Source organism: Tauraco erythrolophus, chromosome 3, assembly GCF_009769465.1.
Source record: "Tauraco erythrolophus isolate bTauEry1 chromosome 3, bTauEry1.pri, whole genome shotgun sequence".
NCBI lineage: Eukaryota > Metazoa > Chordata > Aves > Musophagiformes > Musophagidae > Tauraco > Tauraco erythrolophus.
This window is the reverse complement of record NC_141467.1, coordinates 48,165,728-48,193,022: the sequence shown is the minus strand read 5'-3', so window position 1 is coordinate 48,193,022 and position 27,295 is coordinate 48,165,728. Positions and strand designations below refer to the sequence as shown.

Genomic DNA, 27,295 nt, shown 5'->3' with positions numbered 1-27,295 from the left:
TGTCTGTATTATATTTTTAAACTATATTCATTTTTAAAAATAAAATAGACACCATGACGTATTTTAATATGATATTAATCATGCCTGTTTGTACAGGTTTTTCCCTATGGATTTAACAGATACTTGAGAGAAAAACAGACTTCTGTGCCCTTTGGACTTCCCACATATGGACTAGAAAAATAGCACAATGCTTAATGTCACCACACTTACAGTGGGACAAACAGAGAATTGTCCTCTCCCATTCACCTCCCCATCTGTCCATACCCCTGCAAACAGCTCGGTACAACATTCGCAGTGCTTGTGCTCCAAGAAACAAAGGCTGCTCTGACCACTGTGCCTGATCTCTTACAAACACTTTCCACTGAGTTTTGTGACTGCAGCATAGCTACTAGACAGTAAGCTACTTAAGCTCCTTTATGTGCTTGTTGTGTCCATCTATTTATTACAATGCTTCTTACAAATAAGGCTGCAAATGCTCTCCAGTATAACATCTAGTTTTCATATACTAATATAATTTCTGACATGTTTGTATTCTGGGCTTCTGTTATCTTTAAAAGTTCGAGTTTAGCTGGGTTTTAAAGCTAAAAGGAAGTGATTTAGGCCATTCACTTATAAAACTGGTACGATCCTCTTTTAAGTTAAGGTCTGATCATGAAAATACATACAATGGCCTAGTGTAGGCCATTGGAGTTAGTAGACATGCTCTAGAATTTAATACGTGTGTGGGAAAGCATATACTTTTAGGACATAATCAAGGAGTTACGTACCTGGTTTTGAGCACAAAGAATAATCTCACTGACTATATTGCAACTATTCTGTCTTAAAGTAGACCTGTAAGTATTTTGCTGGGTAAAGGCCTATGCCATAAAGTATATCCTGTAAAACAAACATGACAGTGCAGCCAACTGTCTGCTTGTTTCTTGATTCCCTGACTGCAGAAAGCTTCGGCAATTGCCTTGTGGTGGAATCTGAGGATTGCACCAACTGCATCGGCAGCCCATCCTGGGATCCAGGTCACCCAAGGCAACCTCCAAGCTGCTCCACTGAGCCAGCTGAATTTTGGCCAAGCCACCTTGTTGTCTGTGTTAAGGGAATGTGTTTAGCCTGTTTGAAGTCTGCCCTCGGGACCAATATGGGAGTTCAGAACCTGACATGAGCATAGCTATATAATTTGCTAGCTGTATTTCTTTTAATTATTCCAAGTCTGGATAATCTAAAAGTTGTTGGCACCCTGAGACTTTAAGATCACTGAGATTCTGTTTTATCACTGAGTTTTGCAGCCTTCATTCCATGGCCCACTGTACGCTTTTGTATTTTTTTTTTTAAATAAATGGGTAAATGCAGTATAAAGATACAGAGCTTTCTTGCCCTGGATCCAGCAGAACCCGAGTAGGTGCTTCACTTTTCACTCCAGTTGATGTCAACATGAATAACGTATGTGCTTACTGTCGAGCATGTGCTCAACTGGCACACACCGAACTCTGTTGCTGGATCAGAGCCAAAGTGCACTGGATAGCCTATTATCATACTGACAGTCTTCTTCTTAGAAGAGTACAGCCTAACTCTCAGAAAGTACAGCCTAACTCTAGTGGGTCAAATGCATGTGTAGAGTCTGTAACTGAATAATACTTCCTCATTCCATCAAGTATATTTTAAACAACCTCAATTTGTAGCGTTTTAAAAAATGCTCTTGTTTTATGACCTTTACATTTTTACAAATGAAACCTCTGTTAAATGTGTTCTTTTTAGAGATCATATAAAAATCCTAATTGCACTGACTGTAATTTAGAATCAGAATATTGAGTTTTGTAGAGCTGAGAGTTCTGTTTCTGCTGCAGTCAGAAGGAACCTTGTCACTGACTTTGCTAGGAGAGGGATCAGGCAGCATATTCGTGTGACGCGGAGTCTTCTGATTTAATTTTCTGCGGAGAAAGGCTTCTAGGACCTTTGTGACTATTTGGTGTATATACAAATGCAGAGGCTGCGGAGTTTCGGCTCCATTTCTTTGACAAGATAATTAAACAAACAAACAAACAAAAATCAGGAAGACATTTTTGTACCAGTGGTAATAAAGGTTGTCGTATTTTGCTTGAAATATGGCTTCATATACCTACTCTTTCTTCAAGCTAAATGACTGTAAAATCTCAGCAGACCAAGTTGAAAACATTTCCAAAACTCCTCCAAGTTTATTGCTATCAACTTTGTGGTGTTTGTGATTTATATTAAGACTATATTTCCTGATATGACTTACAACACTGTCTGGATAGAAACATCTTGGTTATCTCCGAGGATTCCAGTTCTCAAGAGGTAGACATTACTGTTCTAATTTTGCAATATTGGAAGGCTTTCATTAATTATGAGAGAGAAAAAGGTATTATAATATTTTAAATCCAATAGCAACAGTACTGTAGCAGCTACTATCAACACTGCATTTCAGTGTTGCAGAGGGATATTTCAAAATATTATGCAGCAGCAGTTTTGAGTTTAATTGTCTGCAGATGGTAGATGATCTATTTTCCTCACTCGTTGCCACATTGCTAATAGCACCCAGGCTGTTCTATGTAATGAGTGATCTTTCATATAATTTTGTCCTTAATTTTCCAATATTTTTTCTTTGCATCATTCTCCAGCTGCATCATGTTGGATCTGACCTTTTAATTTTTTTTATATTCCTTAATATATATGTATCATAATGTGCTTAACCATTTAGAGGCAATCGTTAGAACTGCTGGCAAACAAAGAAATATGAGGTTTATTAATGTGAGACATGGTAATAGTTATCTATACCAGTCAGTGATTGTTACAGCCCCAGCAGAAAAGTCTGAATACTTCAGGCACACAAACAATTCAGGTTTTTGGCTTTTCTTGTCTTAGTGGCAAACCTAAACTTGAAACTCAGACCTCAGACAGTTACATACATACCTTACTAAAAGCACACCAACTCTCAGTGGTCATTCGTTGTATGCTGAAAGTTATGTGTAGTATTCATTTGCAGAAGAAAGATCCAAGTGGATACAAAAAAATGAATCTTAGCTACCTCAAAATACTTTACATGAAAATTACCTTTAAAAGAATTATAGGGAAAATGTACTATTATCAAATAGGAGAACAAAAAGTGAAACTAGTTCAAATTACCTGGAGAGGTTAATACTAGAGTAGTCTGAATAGGCAGTTAACTTTCACTTAGAAAGCCCAGTGCTGTGACTAGCAGAGCCAAAGAGTCTCCAGTTTCCTCAAATGCATTATATGTAACTAATGTGCTTTGAGTCCTGAATGAAAGTCACATGCAAAAGCTTATTAATTTACAGAATAACCAAACTAACCAATAACTGAAGATGAAAAGGAACTTGGTGGGAATTTTTTGGGTTTTATTTGTAAGAAGTTCAGACAATAAACTATTGACCAAGATTCTTCTTGCTGGCCTAGCTTCAGTCTGGCTTTTTTTTTCCCTCATGCATGCTGACCTGGAAATCTTCCTTTGCCTTAGCTGCGATAATCGTGACTCAGCTTACAACACCATACATTCGCATCGCCCCTGCTGCAGGCGACGACCAACTAACAGGTCAGATGTTCAAGTATAGACAAGTCATCATGCCCATTTCATCTCATTTTCTTTGGCTCCTTTTCCCTGACTGTTTCTTCATTCTCTGCTCATAAATACTTTTCTATGTTAAAAGTTTCTTTTTGTTTATAAATTTTTCTTCAGCTCCATTAAATTAAACTGTGTGCTTTGCACCAAAACTTACACATGCATCCCTGTATGTACAACTCCACTGCATGTGCCCATTGTGTGTGTGATCTGTGGAATGTTCCTTCAAGCCTGATGTTGTAAAGAGACCTAGTCTTGCTCTATCCGTAAATTAAATGACCATTTAATTATAGCCATATATCTGTGTACCAGTTGTTTTTTTTTTTTCTGTGTTACTAGATCAAGACACTAGAATTTCTAAATAATTAAGGCTCAAGAGTTGCATGTGTGAGTTAGGACAAAGATCTTGCATTAATTATTTTTTTACTGCAAAGTGTTGGAAAGATAATATTTTCTGGCAGCATTTCAATATGCAAAAAATTAAAATGAAATAAAATGGATTCCTTTTTAATTATGCCATACAGGAGTTCTAGGATTAAAACAAAATAACCCAGCATGTCACATATGAGAATGAACAAGACTGTAAGGTTTTTAAATCTATTAGTCAAGGTAAACTCAGTTCGCAAGTCAGACAATTATTAGGCTTGAAGGCCTAATTTTTTGTGTGTGACTTGAAGGCCAGTTCAGAATGTACCAGAAAATCTTTATGAACTTGGGGAAATGATTCATTTTGTCAGAAGATGAACACTTGCATAAAGCTTTAAGGGATTTGGAAACCTTTTTATTTTCAAACAGAAGCAAGGAGCATTAAAAAAAAACAAACTTCTCAGGTTGCCCAGAGAAGTTGTGGATGCCCCATCCTTGGAAGCGTTCAAGGCCAGGTTAGATGAGGCTTTGGGGCAACCTGGTGTAGTGGAGGATTTCTCTGCCCATGGCAGGGGGTTGGAACTAGATGATCTTTAAGGTCCCTTCCACCCCTAACCATTCTATGATTCTATGATTCTATGATGCTATGACAAAAACTCTAGAATCTAAGGTGAGTTTGATGGAATATGTAACAGGGGAAGTTAGACCTAGTCCATCAGCGTTTAGCATGTGATAAAATCATTGCCTTTTCCAAGAATACTGGCATACCTACTTGGGAAACATGTAAATGTAGCTACCAAGATGTCTAAGGGAGGAGGAGGAGTTCAGATGCTTAACATCTGGATATTGCTGTAGTCAATAAGAGACACTTAAATGATTCAGCTTAAGATAAGAGGATTAGTGACATGTCCGCTATAGCTTTTAATTCTGGGGTATGTGTTATAGTAACAAAGCTGAGTTATCCGTAATGCCCAAGATGCCCTACCAATCAAGACAAAATTGTTGCATGTGTGTTTGCGTTATGTAACACATGAACTAACGAGAATAATGTATTTAGATGACGCCAGGAAGTACTAGCTTGTTCTTCTTAGTGCTGCTTCTCAGAAGCTCTGTCCACATACATTTTTATAGCTCAATTACTTTTTACTTGAGAATGCAAAGAAACCTTTGAAGAGACAAAGAGCATCTCTTCCATATCCTTGAACTTCAACAAGTTTTTATTTCTTCGTCATAGGGTTCAAATAAGTTTATATATATTTCCATATAGAGAGTTAAATGTTTTTCTTCTCTTATTGTGTTTTTATTTATTTTAATGCAAAACCGGGTAGCTACAAGAGACACTGGAGATATGCCTGGTCCACAGGAGGGAGATGGCTGTGGTCATTAACAATGAGAGAACAGAGATATAGCTAGCATAGGACAGCCAGCAAGGTATTTATTTGGCTGCTTTGTCACTGGTGGCTCATAGCATCAACACTCTGCAATTGTCTTGTCAGATTTGTGACTTTTATTTCTTATTTTTAAAACCCAAATAAATCCGTTCTATCAGGACTAATTTTTATAGTGAAAAAGAAAGTATCAAATGATACCTGCAAACAACATTTATGGCTAGCTGTGAAATGTATTAAAAGCCTCTGAAATCCCCTCATCATTTTCGCAACCTCTTCTCATGCTTGAAAGACTGTGTGACCTAAAGGAAAGAAGCATCTTCCCCCTTCTCAGTTGCCGCAACTGCAATAGGGAGTGAAAAAGCTTCACCCAGCCCATGTGATTGGTCTCATGATAGCAACAGGAATTCATGTTTTCCTACAAGGGCATACTTTGTAGGTGTCCCTTGGGCAGGCTTTTCAACTTCAGTACAGCAATAATGGTAATGAGGAACCCAAAGATTTTCTTAAAGGAGGTTTGCAGAAGCTGGACTGGACATGAGGAAGCAGGGAACGATGCACATTCTCATTGCACTTTTTTCCTGCATATTCCCAAACTGTGGAAAGGATTTACATATAAAAGGATTTCTTTATGTGGAAATCATAGGACTGTTGCTAACCGTAGTTACTAGAAGCCTTGCAGCTGTAGCTGTTAAATAATGTTACTTAGCATTTTCTCCTGAGTGCCTTTTCCTTTCGTTACATTTGAGATCAAGAAACTACTTTTGTCTTTTAGCATTTGAGGAGATACATAACTGGCAGTGGGGAGGTCAGGGTTGGGATTTTTCTTTTTTTTTCAGATGTGAAGTTGATGCTTCTTGCATAATGAAAATTCACAGTCTTGGCTGCATTCTTGAATATTGTTACCAATTTTGAAAGGTCTTACTCTTCAGAAAGATCATGATAATATGGCTCAGCTTTCAAGCCAATTCTACTTGCACTCATTTCCTCCACCCTCATCATCAACTCATCCTGGCCCTTACTGGTGCAGTTTATAAACAATGCATTTTTAATTCCTCTTTGTCCTTCTTTCACCTTCCTTTTCATATCAAAATAAGGTGACTTCCACTTATAGGATTACCTGGTATTTGCCCTAAATATCTTGACAGTCACTCATTGTTTCAGAACTCCTTTACAGCTTGTAGCAAAGGGAACTTTTCCTTGCAGTTGCACTTAAATACCTAAGTTATAGTATAATACAACATGCTGTAAGTGCAGCTGTGTGATTTTGATTCTTACAAGCCAAATAAGCAAATTAGTGTTAGTATTAGTGAATACATTATTATCTATTATCGTTGATTCAACAACTTAGTAACTAAGGAGTTCAAATTTGGAGCATAGTGTTTAGCTGTCAAGTGTTACCCTTACAAAAAAGTAACTAACTTGAAATCCGCTTAATTGACCCTATCCTCCAACACATAGGGAGAATATGTATGTAACATCTGTTAGCCAGAAGAAAAGACTGTGTATACATGAAGCCTAATAGTCCTCATGATACCATCTCCAAACAAATACGGTTTAACGGCGGAGTTGAAATCATGTAGAAGGTTAACAAAAAACATATCACATACGTAAGTGACTGTATGGTCTTGACTTTAAAGTTGAATAACAAATCCATGTTTTGACAAAGCCTGAAAGCATTTGCAGTTTGCTTCACTGTTTTGTAAGAGATGGTTCATGTAGTAGTTTTAAATTGGCCATATTTGGTATTCACTTGGCCCTCATCTATTCTGTTCTGTCTGCATTCTGATAAAATAGCATGCTTGGAATTATGATTAGGGTGTTCATTCTTTCAGGCATTTCTTAATTGTTGAAATATGTCTGAGCTACTTATATTTAAATTAAAGTATTCCAATTGTGATTTAGTGGAGCAGCCACTACTGGATATTATTAAGACTGTTTTCCATAGAACGCCCTTTTTACTACCTATTGTTAATTACACATGCAGCTGGAAGGGAGAGTTCTGTATTGTACACTCTTGTTAGATGAAGTTCTTGGTATAAATTGTATACAACAACATATGTCAGAAGTTTTGTGGAATAACTGATACTTAAGAATTTGGAAAAAAAAAAAATTAAAAATCTTAAAGCTGAAATTATTTTTACCCTGCATACATTAAGGTCTGGATGAGCAGCATATTTTATAACCATGTTAAAAGCAGTCATAAAATAATCCCAATGGGTTTCTCCTCCCTTCGGAAGTGAGCAGCATAATAAAATATACAGATTCCTTCAGATACATATTCAATACATAATAAGATTTATTGCTATAGTCTGGGTTAGATTCTGTTCTCAGCTGTTTCACTGCAAAAGTGAAAAAGAAATCAACTGAAATCATTGATTAAATCGTGACATCATTGAATTATTTTTTTATGTCAGGGAATTTACTCCAGGTTTATACTGCATTACTGAAAAATCAGTTTGTTTATTAACACAAAAACCAACAGCATGAGTTTGAGAAGGACTTTTTTCTTATTCACCTAGTTTGTTGGAAAGAACTGGAGTAATTCCTTTAGCAGCGTTTGTGGTTTCTCCTTTATGATGTAATGCATTTGAGGTATAGCAACATGGGCTGGACAGACATTAACATTCATTTTTCTCCATCCTGAACCACGTAGCATTGGTTAGAAGTATTCTGACATGTTGAAACTTGAAGTGCTGTTTTGGGTAATGGAGAACCCATGATTTCCTAGTTGAGACTACAGTGCTGTCTGTAATAACAAAGCTATGTATGTGCAGATGTGTCTGTCTGCAGGTTCAATACACCATCTTAGGATTTGACTTTTCTCTTGATACTTCAGAACAGCATTGCATGAGTGGGAGTTGTGTATAGTTATCCAGGGGAGAGTGAGCACCTTTGTGGTGTAATGTCAAAACCATATTATGATGCCAAGTGACAAGAAAAGCAGAGTGAGAGTGGATCTGACTCTGCAAAGTGAAATTCTAACTGTTTTTACATGGTGGCCCCAGCGTTGTACCAATTGTTCAAGGATTCTGGTCCTCTTGCTCAGCTGGGCAGAATGCAAAGCAAGAGGAAATCTTCCTATTTTCTGCAGCACCGGCTGAATGCATTTCAATGGGCTGGAGTGTCACTTGTGATTTATTGCCCATTTTTGTTCTTTTATTTGTTATATTTGTCATTTTTCCAGTGACAGTTTCATCTATAAAACAGTATAGTTACAAGAAAATGTTAAGAGGATACAGGAGTCCTATGGGAGCTACTGTTTCCTTTTCTCCTTTTTTTTTCCCTAGTACATTACAGAGTCAAATGTCAGGTTTTCTGTTTTTAAGACAGTGCAGCCAAAGCATCTAGGATTTTAAACATAAGTACATTTTTCACAGAGCACCTGAAGAGGACTTGAACAGTTAGACAAAGAGGACCTAAAAATAATGCTGATAGCAATTCACAAGTACTGAAGTAACCCATAATATACATATAAGCCCTTTCCAGATGTAGACAATAGAGAACCTGAGCTGATTAGAAGTCAGTTACCTATGTGATTCTGTTAGCTATATTAAGTACTCCAGTTCATGTTTTACAATAATAAGAGTTCCTACAAGGTTTTCTTAAAATGAATTAGCACCCTTAGTTTAGAATGTGTTCAAGTCATTACAGAAAAGCCAGAGGGTCTGATCAGGGGTTCAGGACCTCCTCCCATTCAGTTCCTCTTACTCTGAACAGATTGCGTTGGGGACAGTGGGACCTTTGCAAGTCTCCTGTGTAAATAGGAGAGTAGGAAGGATAAACTGCAGAAGGTCATACCAGCAATTCTGCCCTGGCCATTGCTGCTTATGGTGGGCCAAGGAGGTATGGGTTCATCAGCTACCCTTGGCACTGCATCACCAGAGCCGGTGGTGTTACAGACCTGGAACAGGAACAGCTGGAGAAGATCCTATGACCTAGAAGAAAGTATCTGTCTTTCCTAACCTTTAGGAAGGACAAATAGCCTCATTAGGTATTTTTTGCATTGTAGAGACTGTTTGTCTTTTTTTTAGAGGAGTTAAAAAGTTGATTGCCACAGAATTAATAATCCGTCATTGCGGGGGCTGTGTTACATCCCTCAAGTACATGACTGATTTGGAAATTTAAGTGTTCCGGTCCATAGCCGAGAGAAGATATGATTCCAGGTGTCAGTGTCAAATAGCTCTTTCATGAGGAGAGTGAAACAAAATTTAACCTAAGCCACGCTTGAAAATAATCTATTTGCTCAGTGCTGTGTAATCTTAATATGAGGATATCTGTGAGGCTGTTTGAGATTAGAGTAGGGGGGAGAAAGCACTTTCTTTAATCTCATTACAGAGAATGGAAGCATAAAATGCAGTCATGAAAATAACAGTATGAATGAACTGACTAAGATAAATTCTTAACAAACTGAAGAAATCTCTGCCATCTGTGTAGTACCGGTCAGTATCACATCTAATCCAAAATATTTCAACATCAGCAGTCTACAGAGAAGCTAATTTTTAGAGCATGATTGTATGTCACATAGTTATTGCATTTCTGTATAAAAAAAATATGCCTCTGATTTTTACATTCAAAGCAGAACGTTTTGCATGTACCACAATGAAAAATTAAGGAGAGACAAGGGAAGAGAGAGAAACTCAGAGATATAATTAGCAACTAAGAAAACCTGTGAATTTCCATGTTTCACATCTGTAGTTATTGACTGTATTCATAAAATGCTAAGCAATTAGAACTTTAATTTGAAAGAAAATGTGGGACCAGTTGTGAGTAAAATAACCTGTAGTTCTTAGGAACTGCAGATCTGGTATTTGTATCACTGGAGAGTTTAACAAATACTTAATACAGTATTACATGAATTGCCTCTGTGTTAATGTACAGGTGAACATTAAAACGTGTTACGGTTAAATGGAATAGATCAGCAAAAGAGGAAAGTCATACTGTCGACTTTAATCAAAAGGCACAGGGACATAGTACCTTGGGCAAAATAACATTTCAGCAATTCACTCAGTTTAGATTCCTAGAAATAACTGAAATCTTAATAAATATCTAAGCTGCATTTTTCTGCTTGGAGTAAGAACACTATGCAAGCCATGACTATAGTTATTGATGGGTTTTTAACACCTGCTTCTCCAGACATTATATTGAAAATGTCCTTTTCTGCAGTAATGAGAGTTTGACTGCAAGAGCTGATGATTTTAGAGCTGTGGAAAAGGCATTCAAGGGTATGCGCGCATTCTCAAGTCTATTTTCCAGAACTTTGAACTTTCATTTCTTTCTCTTCATCTGATTTTCTATTATCGCTGACCACTAAAAAGTTTTTATGTGAATAGAAAACTCCTATGCAAATGAAAGTTGAGTCACAGTTTTGCATAAAAGTGAGTGGAAGGTTGCTGTCACACATGGTTTCGAGCTGACAAGAGGGGAAATACAGTAGTTTCAAGTTCTGTTTCATCTTTTGAGTTCGCGTCAGAAACAGAAAGGAAACAGGAAAAATGGTAAATTGCCATTGGTCAGAAGCAAGCAAAGTATTCATGAAATCTTTTGGAAGCAAAATGGTTATATTTTGCACTTTTCAGTATGCTGTCATTGAAATAGACAACTTCTGGTTATTAGTAAATATCGCCATAATTAAAAGCGATATGAAAAGATCTGACTAGAAAAATTACTATTTAAAGCATTCTTAATCAAATAGGACAGATGGAGATTTTTCTGTAATCCCTAAAACCTACATGAAATATATGAAAAATTAAAAGTAAATCAGTGATAACCATTCAGAGGAGGCCTAGTCTATTCTTGTCCCTGTACTAGAATCTTCATCTAACATTGTTTCAGTTTGGACAGATTTTTTATTGGCAGTACTGTAAACGCTTCTGAAATGGGAACAAAAGAATTGCTACACTGTATTGGCACAAAGACAGATTTAGAATTCTGTGAAATTATTTCTCCTTTCTTGTGCCGATGCTCCTTTCCAGTTCCTCTAGCCAACCTTCCTGCCCCAAAACAGTGCTCACTCTAGGAATGCTTTAAAAAAAAAAAAAAATACACATCTTTTTTTCTGCTTTTTATAAATTTATCACTAATACATTTTTACATTTCTGCATGCATCATTGCAGGTATAATTCCATTTATCTTTGAGTAGAATAACCTATGTTCTGCTTTTCCTCCAAGAAAATAGGTAGATAGTGAGTAATGATAAGTAAATTCTGAGAGTGTGAATGCTTTGAAGGATTTCTGAAAAAACTCTTAGTAAGGGATACAATGGGGAGAGAAGCTAGGGAGGCTGGTAGTGGAAATTGCCAGGAACATCCACCTCATCTACAAGCCAGTGGCAGCACAGACCAAAGATGCATGGAAGTGCAGATGTACCACTGGGATTCCTGTACTACATTGTCCTTCTGCCCACTTCGTCATTTTTCCTAATAGCAAAGTAGCAATGTCTTCCACGAACTTTCCATTTGGAACTGCTCATTAGTGTTCCTGTGGTTAAGTCTTCTGTGGCAGCAAGATCAGAAGACAGCGCCTCACTCCACTACTCCCTACCCATAGCTTCAGGTTACTCAGTTCCCATGCTGGATGTGATCTCTTACATTCATGAATGGAAAATAAACAGTTCTGTTCATCCATGCCAGGAATATCTATTTCTATAGCTGACTTTCACCCTCAGGAGATCAGCTCCAGAAACATTACTCTGATCTGACTTCACAATCTTCCCTGTCTGGTGGAGGCCAACTGAGTACCAGCAAAAGCACATTTTACCTCCTCTAAAGAGGGCAGAGTCCTCTTCAGGTTTCAAACCCACACCATTCCTGTTTGTAGAAGATAGCTGAAAAAAACTTTCGGGGATGTCTGATAGTTCTTGAAACTTTTTAGTATAGTTTCAGGAGTAGATCTGGTGTTGAAAGCATTAGAGTCAGCCAGAAGTCTGCTTCAGCAGTTGGTGAAATTCAGATGTCCTTGGTGAGGGTGATGATAAATTATCCACTACTTCCATAGGAGTGGATAGAAAGTAGTTCTGACTTGCTTAGAAAATGCATTATATATGGACAGGATCAGTCTGGACTGACTGCTTTCATTTCCTTAGAGCTAGTTTGAGAAAGACACTCTTCTACCTTGAGTACTGTTGGCTTGAGGTTATGTAGAGAACCATAAAATCAAATATTTTAGGGCTAAAAGCCCCCCTTGTTGTATGTTATACCTCTAGGACTTCTTGTTGACAGAAGTCAGATTTGTGAGATGCTATTGCACTTCCAGTGACTGCAAGTGGGACCTCTTTCACAGAGCATCAGCTGGTAACCAGTACTACAAGTAGTACTGAGTTCAAAGTACTGACTCATGGAGTTTCAGCCTTTACTGGTGTCTCCTTCTCAAATCTCCTTATCCTTACTTGTACTTAGTGTGAGACCTACGTTTATACAGCTAATTTGATGCAAGTATGTTCTTACTGCTCCTCGGTCAGCCTTCTTGATCAGAAACTTGCATTTCATGGAGTCATATAGACCTTTGTTATGTTTGGGTAGTCAGAGAGCAGTTTGGTAAAGAAGTCCAGTTTCTTCTTTCCACAGTAGTCAGGAGGATTTTATCTTTTATTTCAGTGACAGGGTGTGTCTTTCAAATATGCTGCCATGACCTTTCCCTTTGTTGACATAGAGGTCTGTGATGTGCACCATTGTGGCTGCTTCTTTGGCCACACAGAGTGCGTACTTATAAATATGTAACTAGACTTTTTTCCTCATAAAATAGACTAGTGTGTGGGGATACCCTTTAGGGCCATTGAAAACCTGAAATTCCAAAAACTTTATATTTTTTTCCTTAGGAAATTATTTATTTCCAAGAAGAGCATACACAATGTCTGTATATTCTAAACTTGTTACTAGTTGCTGGTTCTGGTGTAGCTGTTGAGTATGCTTTAAACATCCCATAATGATCTCACTGCTGTTAAAGTGCGAAGACTTACACTTTCTTTCTTCCAGTATGAGTGAGGGCTTCCAACTGTTTGGGTGCCTGCTGAAGAGGAAAATTCTTATGAATTTTAATTATTTAAATTTCCTTGATTAAGAGAAAAGGGGGAAAAAAGAGCTAGCAGAAAGGTTGGTGGTTTTGTTGCAAAGGAGCAAATGAGCTGTTTATCAAGGCTTGCTTCCTTGTTTTCTTGTAAGTCCTTTTTAAAAATACACAGCCTCCAGAAAAATCCAGTCTAAGCAGCCTGGATTAAAATCCTGTTAAAAAATAAATTATGATGAGACCAAAAGATACATGTCAAATTGAGAACTTTATTGGTTTAGGCATGTTTTGTAAAGAATGTTATTGTTCCTGACAACCAGAAACACAGATGTGTAACAAAAAAAAATCTTTTTACTCACATGCACCAACATGAATCATCCACCAGTGAGAGATATAGTTCATTTGATAGTCAGTTAAATGAGTCATATTCATCAGTGAAGTAGTTCTTTGCATTTCTTTTCATGCAGTTCTTTGTTGGTCATATTTACATTTTTGTAAATAATATCACAAACAAAATTAATAATTCATAATTATTGTTACACAGTCGAGCCTTATTTTGATAGTTCCTTCTTAGCATAGATCTTTTGACAAGGCTGGTTTTTTCCTGCATTTAAAATACACCAAATAAACAATGTACCAAATCAGCATGGTTGTCTTGTAGAAGTACAGAAAGCTTTTTTAGGAAAGGAAGATCTGTACACAGGCAATATGTTTGTACTGATGATCATAAATTACAGAGAAAATACTCTCCTGCGAAAATATAAGTGCTATTTGCCCTCCTTCCCAGATATCTGAAAAATAGATTTAGTGAGCCTAACACATCACAGGAGGGAAAATCAGGGATACATTGATTTCAACACTTAAATGGCTTCTGTGCTTAGCAAAACAGAAAGAAAACATAATCCTTGCCCCATGGAAAAAGCAGTTTATACATGAGCATTCCAAAATAAGCCAGGGACAGAAAGCAAAAAATACTGTAAAAAGAAAAGTAAAGCAGGCCTTACTCTGAGGCATTTACAAAACTAATATATTCAAGGCATGGAGTAGAGAGAGAAAACTGAAAAAAATACTGATCAAAAGCACCTTCTGTCACAAATTATACCCTGCCCAGCTACACCTCATAACTTCTACCATATGGACAAAAAAGCAGTGCAGTTTCGAAGGAGAACTAGGAACACTGATTTGAAAGCTAACAATGAGGAAGGGGATGGAAAACTTTCTGCCTTAGCTGGAGTTCTACCAGGAGTAATAAAACAAAGACTTTGTTAGCAGAATACATGCTGGCTAGTAGATGAGGACTGAATGCCAGTCACTTACAGTATAAACAGGCTAGCCAGGGTGGTAATTCATTTCATCTACAAATCTGTATGTATTTTGGGTCTTCTCCAAGACAGTCACAAATTCTGGCATCTAGAATGAACTTGAAACTCAAATAAAAAGCATATTGAACTGACTTGTCTTTTCATAATGCCAGTAATGCTGTTACAGACTTAAAAATGAGGATACAGTTTGCTGCAGTCATGGGAGAGGTGGGGATAGCAATGCTGAGGAAACTCTGGGGAAAACTGAACGTTCTGCGCCTCTGCCCCATTCAGGTATATTTTGCAGTCTATGATATAGGATTGGAATTCCTGTTGATCATTTGATATTTGTAAGAAAGACCTAACTCTGTGGAACACTTCTTTTCATACCAGTAGCACAGATATATTTGTGTACTTCTTATTTTGCCCTCCTGCATTTTATCCCAGCCCTTTACTTTTGGCACTTCTGCTTTTCCTACCTTTATGTTTATGAACCTTTATGTTACTTCCTTCCTTGGAACACCTAACCAACATCATCCATAAAAACATTACTCTGTCTCTCAAGTCCGTCTTGAAGATACATTTCTGCTGTGAGACATTAATAATTCTCACTGGAAATGCTGAGCGATACCAGCGATCTAAAAGAGCAGGAAGGATAGAAGTGCTCATTTATTTGAGTATTGTAAATGCATTTTCTTAGGGTATTTGCCTCCCTCTCCCACCTGTGATCGCTACACGTGCCTGTTAACAGCCTGGCTCAGCTTGATAGCGTGCTTTTAGGATTGCTTAGCTGTGTGCTTGCACTGTCCTTAGCACAGTGGGGCTCCCAATCTGACTTAGATCTTCTAGATCCTACTGTCATACAAATAATAGAGAACAATAGTGATAGTAGCCTTTGTAATTTGTGTTGTCCTTGGAGACCGTGGGCAGTCTTTAAATCCAAGATCTCTGATCTTTTCATTCTTCTTACTTTGTGGCAGGGACAATAGGACTCTAGTGATAGGTGTTCCAAGGAAGCATCACTTCTCTCTGCCTCCCTTCTGCCTTGCACCATTTTGCATGATTTCTGCTACCTAATCATGGTGCAACTGTGTTGTGGTTTAGCCCAGCGGCAACTAAATGCCACACTAAATGCCCACCCTCCCCTACACCTGGGGAATGCAGAAGAGAATTAAAGGGGAAAAGGGAAGGAGACTCGTGGGTTGAGATAAGAACAATTTAATAATAATAGCAATATATGAATATATATATATGTACAATGATAATAATATATACAAACAAGTGATGCACAGAGTAGTTGCTCACCACCTGGTAACCAAGGCCTGACCTGTCCCAGCTAACAATCCCAAAACAGGTAATTCCCAACACCACAATCCCGGATGAGTGAGAGGCCCAGGAAAAGAGAGAGAGAGAGAGAGAGAGAGAGGGCACTCTGAGAGTCCAAGAGTGAGAGCCCCCAGAAGGGCAAAGGCCCTTCTTTCCGGTTAACCCTCATCTTTATACTGGGCTTGACGCTGAATGATATGAAATCCTCCATTGGCCAATTTGGCCCTCAATCCTAAGTCTAAGTTCAAATCCTAAGGGGAGTTGTGAGCCCTCCGTCCTGACTACACTCCTCCCCAGCCTGTCGTGCTCCTGCACACGGGCAAGAACACGGGAAGCTGAAAAGTCCTTGAGGTCTCGGTACCAACTATGAACATCGGTGCGCTATCAACGTTCTTCTTATAACAAATCCCAGACTAAAACCAAAACACAGAGCTCTTCTAGCTACTAAAAAGAGCTAACTCTGCCCCAGCCAAAATGAGGACAAACTGTCACACAGGGGTATAACGTTTCATTTTCCTGACTCACTCTGTGAAATAAGTTAAAAGTAGATGCTGAGATGTGATAGTTGAATCACACTGCCTGCATAAAAAAATCGTGGGCTGGTTACTAGCACAAGTTAGTCTCAAGTTTGACTGGAGACTAAGACAATCTGGACTAACTGTATTATTACTTTAAAGATTCGTAAAGTTAGCATTACATCAGTCACTGGAACACCTGCGAATTAAATACAATTGGAAAGTCTTGCAAGTGACTTGTTAAGCAAGTACCTTTTGAGAGCTTAAAGCTGCAGAAAGGTAGTAAAAAAGACAGAAACTATGGTCATCCTTGACTGGGAGAAATAAAATGAGACCAGTCTAGTTAATTAAAGAAAGGGTTTATTTCTTGAATCAAATAGGAGAAGAAATGTCTGGATTTTTAAAGATGGCTTTAGACAAAACAACCTATAGCTAGTTTTTAGTACTAACACCTTTAATCTTATTCCTTTCTTTAAAAGTATAACTAGCAGGTCCTAGACCTACTGAGCCAGGTTTATTTTATTGGTTATTATTTTTTATACAATGATCAGGGACTAATAAACATTGAAAAGCAAGTCCAAAATTTACTCATTTGCAAAGAGAGGAGAGAGAGGATTTGTTCAATTTGGTAGAGGTCCATTTCTTTTAGTGAAGAACATTTTCATTGGTTTTGAAAAACAAGATAACGCTTCATGTAACTGAAAAGAATGATAGTTTTCTTGGCTAGTTCATTCAGTGAATAGTCTTAGCTTCCATTTTAATGAGGAATAGTTCTGCTAAAATTTTTAATACATAAACTACCTACAGGAGATTATTTTTTGTGACGCTTTGGTGTTGATCAATAATACAGCATTTGTGCCTTCCGAGTGAGAAGGGAAAGGGAAAATTTTCACCCAAGGAAATGGCAGAACCAGTTTCCGAAAAGCACAAATTATTCCTGTAGTACTAATACCAGACCTGTATATCTCTGATGAGAACTAGAAATTCTTTAAAGAGAGAGGAATTTTTTTACCCAGTCTATCCCATGATACAGAAATAGAAATTTCACTGCATGAAGTAGTTTAAGAATTCACGGTATGGCAGACACTAAATACTAGCAACTAGAATATAATTCAGTTCTCAATCTGAAGAGGAGGTAAGGTGCCGAGAAGTGGCTGAGTAATCACTAAACTTCAGAAAAGGAGATTTCAATGTTAAGAAAAAGGTAATGGAATAGATCTGAAAGTCAAAAATAACTGAAATAAAATCTTTTGGTGTTTCATGGATACTACTTAAAAATATTATCACTAGATCTTGCAAAGTACTGAACAAAATGGGACCCATGAGGGAAAGTCATAAATCAGGCCAGCTGAATGCCATTTTTTCTAAGTGAAGAAAATAGATACTTTACATTTTAACTGCTGCTGTAGAGAAAGCCACAAAGAATGACTTTGTGAGGGAAATAAGTAAAAGGGAAATTGAAATTGCTGAGATTAATTAGAAGAGTAAATAACTAACGGTATGGAACAAAACTACTGTCTTCCACTTTGTTCAATGCAGGAAGCCTGTGGATATGCTTTGCTGGGTTTTGTGGCACCTTAGGGTTTATCTGTAAGTGTATCTCTTGTTTTTCAATTCTGACAGAAAGCACTCTAGTTTGTTCTCATCAAATGAGGACTTTCCAAAGTCAGCACCTTAATCCTTTTTAAACTGGCAGGAAACATTTCTTTGTCCTTTCATTTTCTAAGCAGCTCCCTTGAACTGTCCTGCACTCGCTGCTCTTTACTGACCTATTGCCTTTCTAGAGGTGGACCACAGTATAGGTGCCAGTTTGGCCTTGATTCTTGTAACTCCACTAGCCTAAACAGTCTCAGTAAGAAAACAGAAGTGAGGTTATTGTGCAAGGTTTAAAGTCAGACTTCTGTGTACAAAGGTAGAACCAGAAGCTTAAAAGTAATAATGAAGAAAAAAAAAACAGTAAGTCATTTGGTCCAGTGTTGTGAGGAAAATGCAGTGGGCTTAGTGCAGCTAATATGCAGTCTGTCATTAATACCAGGTATTTTACTAGAGGTATAGAACTCCACTAGACTTGTAACTATATATTTATATAATATATAAGGCTCCAGAGTGATCAAGGAAATTAAAATGACTGTGTCAGACAAACTGGTGGAAACAATAGTAAATAGAATAAAATGCTAGGGCTGTAATATCATGATACAGTAATGCATAGTTAACACTATTTCTGTAAAAAAGGATTACGTTTCACTCAACTGTTTTAGTATGTGTCAGTACAGCAAAGTAAAAGAGAAACCATGGCATCATTTTTTCAGGCTTGCAATGGTAATTTTCCAAATCTCTCTTGAAAACATACGAACAAAAGTACAAGCACAAATTGACATTGCAGTTTAACAAATGGCAAAATTAGTTTCAGAACTACTGCCTCTAGATGCTTCAATCCCCTTACGCACCATTCACCTTTCTTTCTATGGTGCCAGTGCAATTGCCTGTGTGGCTATAGGTTAAAAGTCAGTTAGGAAGTAATTATGAGGTGAGAGGTAAGTATTACTCTGAATCAAAATCTACCTATCAGACAGAACGAGACAAAGTAAACTGCTAGCTTTTATCTTAACTAATACACTTAAAGGTTTAATATTATACTGTGTACAGTATGTCTGTCAAGTAGATGGACATTCTGAAGAGTCAGCATTGGGACAGCAGCTCTTGAGTATGATGCTGGTGATGTGAGTTAGCAGAATTCACACAGGACTGTATTTCAGCAGGACAAAAGCAAACTGAGTAAAGAGGTAGTACCAACTCAGTCTTGATAAATGCTAGGTAGCATTCAGTAGAGGTAAGTTTGAATTACTTTTAACTCGTAAAGGATTCGAAATTGAACACTGCACTGAAGAAAAGGATGCAGGTTTCACTGTAAACAATGCGCCGATGACCTGTTCAGTGTCCATCTGATGTCGAAATAAAAACAGAATGCTAAGGGGGATAAAGAATGGGGTAGAACAAAACAATTTTTTAAAATTCTGTTGTAGAAAAACTGAGGTATGTTAAAAGAATAAACAGTATTAAATAAAATGAAGAAAGATGATCCAGAATTTCTGATACTAAAAGACTCGAAGGATGCTCAAGAAAGGTGAAAGGTGGCAAATTTGGTCCTTTTACTCAAGTGGGTTTTGGAACCTGCTGACACCAAGAAAAGAGCAACATTCTCTCAGGGAATGAACGAGATGCTGAATGAAACTAAAGAAGAATTGAGACATGCCAATATTTTTTTTTATATAATAATTAATGTTAGGAGTTTTTAAAAGGCATGTCAAACATCATGTTTCCAGTTTAATACAATTCTATTACGAGTCAGGCTGAGTCTATCATGGTGGGAAGCTTTATTCTGTATTTAACTGGGGGGTGGCATTACATGCACTTTTCTTAGGCAATTTGAGATGATCCCTCAATTGGATAATCAATAGATGATGCAATATGGGAGTTTCAGTGTCCTGATGTTAGGCTCTGTATCTCTCCTCGTGTAGGCTTTCTTTGGAGAATTTGCAATAGTGGTGGATTCGCCAGCTTGTCCATGACTCCCCAGAGAGTAATGCTTTTTGTCATTGAAGGCATTTGATTAAAGTTATGCTCTGTGATATGCAGAAAATGTGTATGCTCTGTATATGATTTTGATATTATCTCCTGCATAGTGTATGTCTAGCTAGTTCCACTGAAGTGAGGACTTTGTGCTGTCAAAGAGACATGACACTGAGATAAAACACATTGGATAGTTGAGAGTTGTATGTGAAAATGTAGCAAGGCTACCTTCACCTATTTTTAGTGTGTACTATTCATGATCCCAAAACTAGCACTGGAAGTCTTAACGAAAAGAATGAAACCATAAGGCAGGATTTCATTTTAAAAAGGCATTACCAATGTGTATTCCAGTAGGGTGAGGTAGCCTGAATGAGATAATGAAGAACAGACTTTGGAAGGAACTGTTCTTAGAAATTACATCTGAAAAGATATTACTCGTTCTTGATGCTGCAATTCTTTCTTTCTTGGGTTTTAGATTTAAAAGACGACTGTGAAGTCCTTGTCTTACTATTTGCATCATTCTTGATTAACTGCTTCCTGTTTGCCAAGTTCAACTCAACAGCTGCCTTTCGCATAAAAATACTCTAGATGTCTTCTAATATCTGCTACACTTTTGAGTGCCATTCGGATTAGAGCAATATAGAGTTTAACAAAATTATTTATATATGACACAAGGAAAATAAAATAGAACTGTTTATAACAGAATTTTATGCATCTGCTTTGAGGAAAATCCAGAATCAGATTCTGTTACCTTTACTTATAAGGACTAAGATTTTATTAATTTGGAATTGCAGTGTATTGCTATCAAGCTAATATTCAGGTTGGACTGGGCTCTGAGATAGGCAGCACATCATCTTCTCTGACTTAGCACTCACACAGAGTACCATGGCCAGAATTTTCCGAAGAACCTGCTTCCTGCAATTAGCTATAGATATATTTTGATTAAACGTTAGCACCTTTACTGGCAGCAGTAAGAATTGCCAAGTTTTTCTGGCATTCTTGGTGGTAAGGAGTTTTGAGGATGTAGCCCAAAATTGTCACTGTGGGTGCTCAGAAGTACTCACCCTCTTAGAATATCCTGGTTGCAACTGAGAAGAAACATGGAAATGTTCTCATTGTACTTTTCAGAAAGTATCTTGGCATGTAAATTGATCACCAATTTGCTTTCTTTGCAAAAAAAGGAAGTGAAGAAACACATAAAATATAATTGGTGCTTTCAAAATCCTCTGTGAAACCCAGACAGTGATATAAGAGTGTGGCCTTAAAATATTACACTTCACTTAGGCTTTACTCTTCCTTCTCCCTTTCCAAAAAAGCTATAGCAGGAAAGTGATCCATAAATCCCTGTGTCCACTTTATGGCATGGTACCTCAAATGATGAATGCTGTCACGGTTTGATTAAAAAAAAAAAAAAAAAAGGAAGTCCATAAAAAAATAAAATCAGTTTAGAGAATTGAATGTTGCTTCTTTAACATTTTTCATCCTGAACTCATTTAGTAGAGGAAATGGATATTTCATCAGACATGGATTTGACATTCTATCACATTATACAGTAAACAGTACAAACGATGTTATTTTTTTAAAATGGTGAAGCTGGAAGAGCTAAGACAGTAGCTGCTGTAAGGCACCGGTTATCTCATTTAAACAGATATTAAATGTGGGTGCCAGTGGTGTGATCATCAGCTGCTTCCCACTTTGTGAATAAATTGCTTAGAAGGAGTCTTTTTGCCTACCAGATGTGACCTAGATTTAGATTTCCAAAGGCAAAAAAAAAAAACCTCTATTGTGTAAAAAACAATTGCGGATAAAATGCATGGTAAATGAGCTTATCTCACTTTTCCAGGTGTTTAAGCTAATATGTTATGGAATTACAGCTTCATTTATGAAAAATAATTGAGGAAAATGTTCCAGCAAATCAAATTTGGATAAAGGCTTAGGATAGTTATTGTATTGTTAGCAAGTTTCTAAATGGCAGAAAGAAAAGGGAGACAGCACAGATAATAAAAATATAAAAATCTGTGAATCTGTGAAGAGACTCTTATAAAAGGGTCAAGACTGACTGTGGTATCCCACCTGTGTTGTCATCTAGCAAAATGTCATGGAACAATATGAAGAACTATACTCCTGTCAATGCATATGAAAGCAGGATTTTTCTTTAAAAAAAGATCAAGCATTGATATCAGTGCGTCCTGGATAAGCCCAATGACATTGGTAGGTTAAACGTATACACACTGAAAGAATAACATCCTTATTCTTTTTCTCTCTCCTCTTTTCCTTTTACTGATTCCATAGGGGCTGCCACTCGAAACCAGACCCAGAGCCTGAGAAGCAGACTGACCATACTGTTAAAATTGCTGGAGTCATTGCAGGCATCTTGCTGTTCGTCATTATATTTCTGGGGGTTGTGCTCATAATGAAGAAAAGGTGAGCAATTAATAGATGTTTTCTATGTACATATTCATACCACAGCATCTCCTACAGAAGTTCGCAGTTTGATATTGGCAAAAGTATCCAGCCACCTTCATGCCCTTTGCCACAGAGTTTAGGAAGCAATGCACCCTTCAACCCCTAGAGTTTTGTTGAGTTTTTATGAAACCACAGCACCTGTTTCATCCCACAACATCTTCTATGAATTAGTGTTTGTGGCTTTGTTACAGAAGACAAACAACTCGAGGTTAATGATTCTAGCACTTTAAGCATTAGTACTGCATGATGGACTCTAATAATAGAACAGGATCTCTATCCTGAAAATGTGAGTCTCCACTTTATTCAACAGATCAGCTGACAGTTAGATTTAGTTTCATTCTTGAATGTAGAAGAAATCCTCAGTCAAACAGCTAAGGTAATTTGTGCTAAGAATGAGGTCTATATTGTTCTGCATAAACTTCATTCCCTAAAAACAAATGAAAGTGTTACAATGGTGCTGATTGTTTCCAAATGCTGGTTCTACACACACACGCATTGAGATTGTTTTGCTTTGAATGTCATTTGAAAACTGCTACAACATTAGAAGTGTAAGGCTTTTAAACCTGGTTGCCTTTCTGAACACTGTAAAAGGAAAAATAATAAAGGGAAAAATATCTCATAGCTAGGGAGGTGGCATGGGTAAGAAAAACATCCATGTGATGATGGAAGTTGAGTCTGGATTGGGAGAAATTCATTAGCAAATAGAGTCAAGTTTTTAGATTGTATCCTGAGCAATGGGAGATTTGCAGCCTTAGAGGTGGGGCTGGGAATGTGTGAGAGCTATGTAGATGGGCTGAGTCACAAATTCTCCTTCCACGTCTGCCGTAGTCTTCTTACTGTCCCATAACCCCTCACCTCCTTACCATTCACCCTATATTATCCTCTTTTCTTCCTGTGCGAGCAATCTTGGCCTGATTTCACTCGTCCCAACACTGTGTGATTTAATTGTATGTTAACTAGTTTGGCAGGTCTGAGATAGTCCAAACCCCTGAGCTGCCTGAAATTCTTCCAGAGTTTGAACAGTGGAGGTGCACGGCTAAGGAGGCAGCTGTCTGACAGTGCCTCAGGGCAGGCAACTGAAGTAGCTGCTTTCTCTTGAAGACAGAAGTGGGGCCATGAGTTAGAAGGGCTCTATGCAGAGAAAGGTGAGCTGTGGCCAGGGCTGAGGGCTAGGTCATGACAGGAGGAAAGTAAAGCGATCAAAAGCTGCCATACAGAAGAGATTGAGACTTAAGCCCCAGGGTAGGTCTGGCTGGGGCAATGAAATAGACCCAGTAACCAAATCTTCTCAATAAAGTACAGTTTAGCAGTTAAAATCAGTTCTGACTTTGCAGTACTTTTTTTTTGCCACTTCTGATTTCTTGCATCATTCATACCTTCAATTTTAACAGTTGAACTCCCAAACTCCTCCCTAGGGCCAGACACAGCACTTGGCATGCAGGGAGGAAGGCTTCTCGCATTGTCTGGCCAATCCTTCACACAGTTCCTGACCAGCATTCATCACCCTCTCTCTTCCAGTTCTGAGACTCTCCTTAAGCATTGGTGCCAAAGGTAGAATATATTCACCTAAGGGACACAAATTCTTCTTAATCTTGAAAGGAGAGCATTGCAAAATGATCCAAATAGTTTCAAAGTAAATAAGGTGTCAGGGTCTCTGGCTAAATGGATGCTATACCAGCTCTTGCTTCCTTCTCTAGGGAAAAGCTCTTTGATAATATAATTGTTAGAGGCAAAACGGCTCGAATCCTAAGTATTTGCATGTTAATGCAGAAGTATACTTGATTCCTTCTGTGTACCACAGCACAGTAATTATTATTCATAGTAAATCTGTTGTTAGAAGAAAAGTGCATTATGTGAGCTTCATTGGGGTTTGGAATAAATCTGCTTGTGACAGAGATGAAAATACTGAAAGTACAAGTCCAGGAACTCTGTTACCAAATACATACAATTTCATTGTGTAGTGCAGAAAGAATGATGCCAATAACTTAAACATATCCCAGAATGATGCTGCAGCCTTGAACAAAACAAACTGTGAAATAAGTTGAAGTGAATATTAAAAAGTAAGAATGGTTCATCTGTGTAACAGGATGTGACTAGGCTTTAATGAGAGTTTCAGGAGGTAGGTGTGTTGTGTCCCAGACCTCTAAAGCAGATGCTGTAGCATAGAAGGTCTTGAATACAATTACACTCAGGACTTAAGCGAAAGATGAACCGATTATTCAATAGATTGTTATTGGTGCTTTAATTCACTATGCTGCTGAGAGCCCCTATGGTTTCACCTTGGTTCAGTTACTGTGTATACGTTATGCATTTGAAGAAAATGTATAAATCATTCTGCAAGCTTAGTATAACTGTAGTGTTTTTGCAGTTTTACGATATTTAGGTGCTCCTTTGTGAAACAATCTTACCAAGCTAGCATGTCATTTGACTACTGCACTTGATCATTTTATTTCATTTACTTTGTCAGGAGTTTTACTGGAGTAAACATCTGATTGAAAAATAAAATAGCACCTTCTAATTCAGTAACACCTTTCCCCTGAGAACGACTTTCCTCTCTGCACTGTTATGTGCAGACGCTTTGGGCTACAGTGCTAGGTTTCACTACGCAGAGTCTACATGCTCTGAAACTTGTCTTCCTTGGAGCTGACGACAGCATTATCCCATTCACGCTCTACTATCCCAAGGCACGTACTGTCTGTTATTCATTCTTTCACGGAAATGAGTGCTTGTAGACTTGATCTCCAGATCTCACCAGTAGATTAAATTTACCACGTCTCTGGTGTTTCACTGTGCTTAACTAACTTAATTTGAAACCATTTCTTTCCATTGTCAAGAGATTTGGGAGGCAGTTTTACTATAGGTGATAACCATGACTTTGTCCAACGTATTCCTTTAGTAGCCACCTCATTTCATCCATCAATCTTTCTTTGCTTAGTTGATGCCAGACGCCACAGATTTTCACAGATTTTCTTCAACTTTTATTTCAATAGCCCAGTAGACAAGACCAACATTCGCAGAAGAGTTTTAAGTGCAGCACAGACATGCTTTGGATACGGTCACTATCAAAGCAGTAGGTAGAGAAGTTCTGCGAATATCAATAGTCATTAGGCATCGTTATTAATTTCACTATATAGTGGTCTTCTGAAGTAGTTATATTGTAAACTGGGTGGCGGAGAGATTAGATGGCCTAACTATTCGGTGTATGGTATGGAGTCACTAGTGGGAGCAGCAACATCATGGTCACTAAAACATTTTCTGTGTAGACACTCAGTCTTTGACTAAAGTAAACCCGATTGTCACCTGGGTCAGGGGAAGACTGTTGGTGCTTTCCTGTTTCCCTCCCCACTTGATTGTTCAGAGTTCTTTATCTGTTCTTTCTATTTTTTCTTTATCCATTCAACCACATTCCTGCCTAAAGATGTAATGTAAGCTAGAAACCTGCAAGCTGTTCCTAATACCAATATGGTCATACTAATGAGATGGTTCTTCTCTGTGAAGTCAGAATAATGCCATTGGGCTTTCCTCTCCTCAGTTGTGCCCTGAATCTCTCTCGTTAACAGTTAACACAAAGTCAGTGGAAACCAATACATGTGTTTCCACAGTATTGCTCCACAATAAAGCGGATTCTGAATCTGATCCTGAATATTAACTCTCAGGCAGGGCCCTTGATCTCTGCCAGTCTTTAATATACCTGCATAGGTCTTTAAAAAATAAATAAATAAATAAATAATGCGTCAAGTAAGTTCACCTTTTGGTCGACTTAAAGTGGAGCAGTGAAAATGAGAGAACTGTTCCCACAACCTTTGGAAAAGCAGTAGCAATTAAATCAAGACTTGGAAAAATCAGAAAGTTACCGCTTTGTTCTTTTCTCTTTTTCTTTTTGTTTTCTTTTATATTCTATTTCAGCTAAGTTGCAGAAGTTGAAAAATCAGGTTTATTAGTCCAAGGTTTGCTTAAAGTATGTATGTCTTTGGGGCAGCTGTTTCTTTGGGGCTACCATCGTGCTACTGCAGTGGGAGTGCAGTAAGGAAGGGGTTATTAAAACTTAATTACATTGGCTTCTGCTTCGGTTGTAGGATGGTGTTTTTCTGATCATTGCATTTCTCCGTAAAAAGGTTATTTTCTTTTGTCTATCTTTAGTTTCTATTTTTAGCTGTCCTATGCCTGAGCCTTCTAGTAGTTTCTAACGTACGTAATTGTGGCATCTGTTTAACTCAGAGACTCTGATTCTTGGCAGTGGATAAGGAAGACTTTTGCACTCGATGGAGCTGGGCTGGGAATGCATTGGTCCCGTTCCCTGATAGCAAATCAGGCTGTTCAGTTCTGCACTTTTGCCAACAATTTCAAGCAGTTAGGATAGAAATTGGAGATAACAAGGCTGAAGGAAAACTCGTCTTCTGTGAAAGATAGACAATGAAAGAAATCACTGTGGTAATGACACAGTTCCAGAAGTTTTCCCTTCTAGTGGGACAATCCTCCTGTGGCCAGCTGCATTGTTTTGACAAATTTTATAGTAAGACCTTGTTCTACAAGTGATATTTGTGGAATTTATGTCGTCAGTCCTGAAGTATATCAAAGTGCTTTATACTACCACTGTACACAGAAACAGTTTATTGACATAAAATAACCTTTCTAGTGGGAAGTGGCTGAAGAGCCATGCACAGACGAAAATTTGACCAAGGTTGGCCAAAATCTTTGAGTCAATCTCTTTAACAGAAAAGTACTTTTCATACATAAAGAGAGAGTAAGTTTGTATACATTAGGTAGGAA

General features: G+C 37.8%; 1 protein-coding gene across 1 annotated transcript in view; it reads left to right on the top strand.

Moving 5' to 3' along the window:
* Window positions 1–27,295, top strand: part of PTPRM (protein tyrosine phosphatase receptor type M) — a 388,464-nt gene that overhangs the window by 197,800 nt on the left and 163,369 nt on the right. Inside the window, 2 exon segments of the mRNA XM_086609296.1 lie at window positions 3,488–3,569; window positions 22,352–22,483. Of these exon segments, the coding sequence (XP_086465422.1) occupies window positions 3,488–3,569; window positions 22,352–22,483 (214 nt within the window).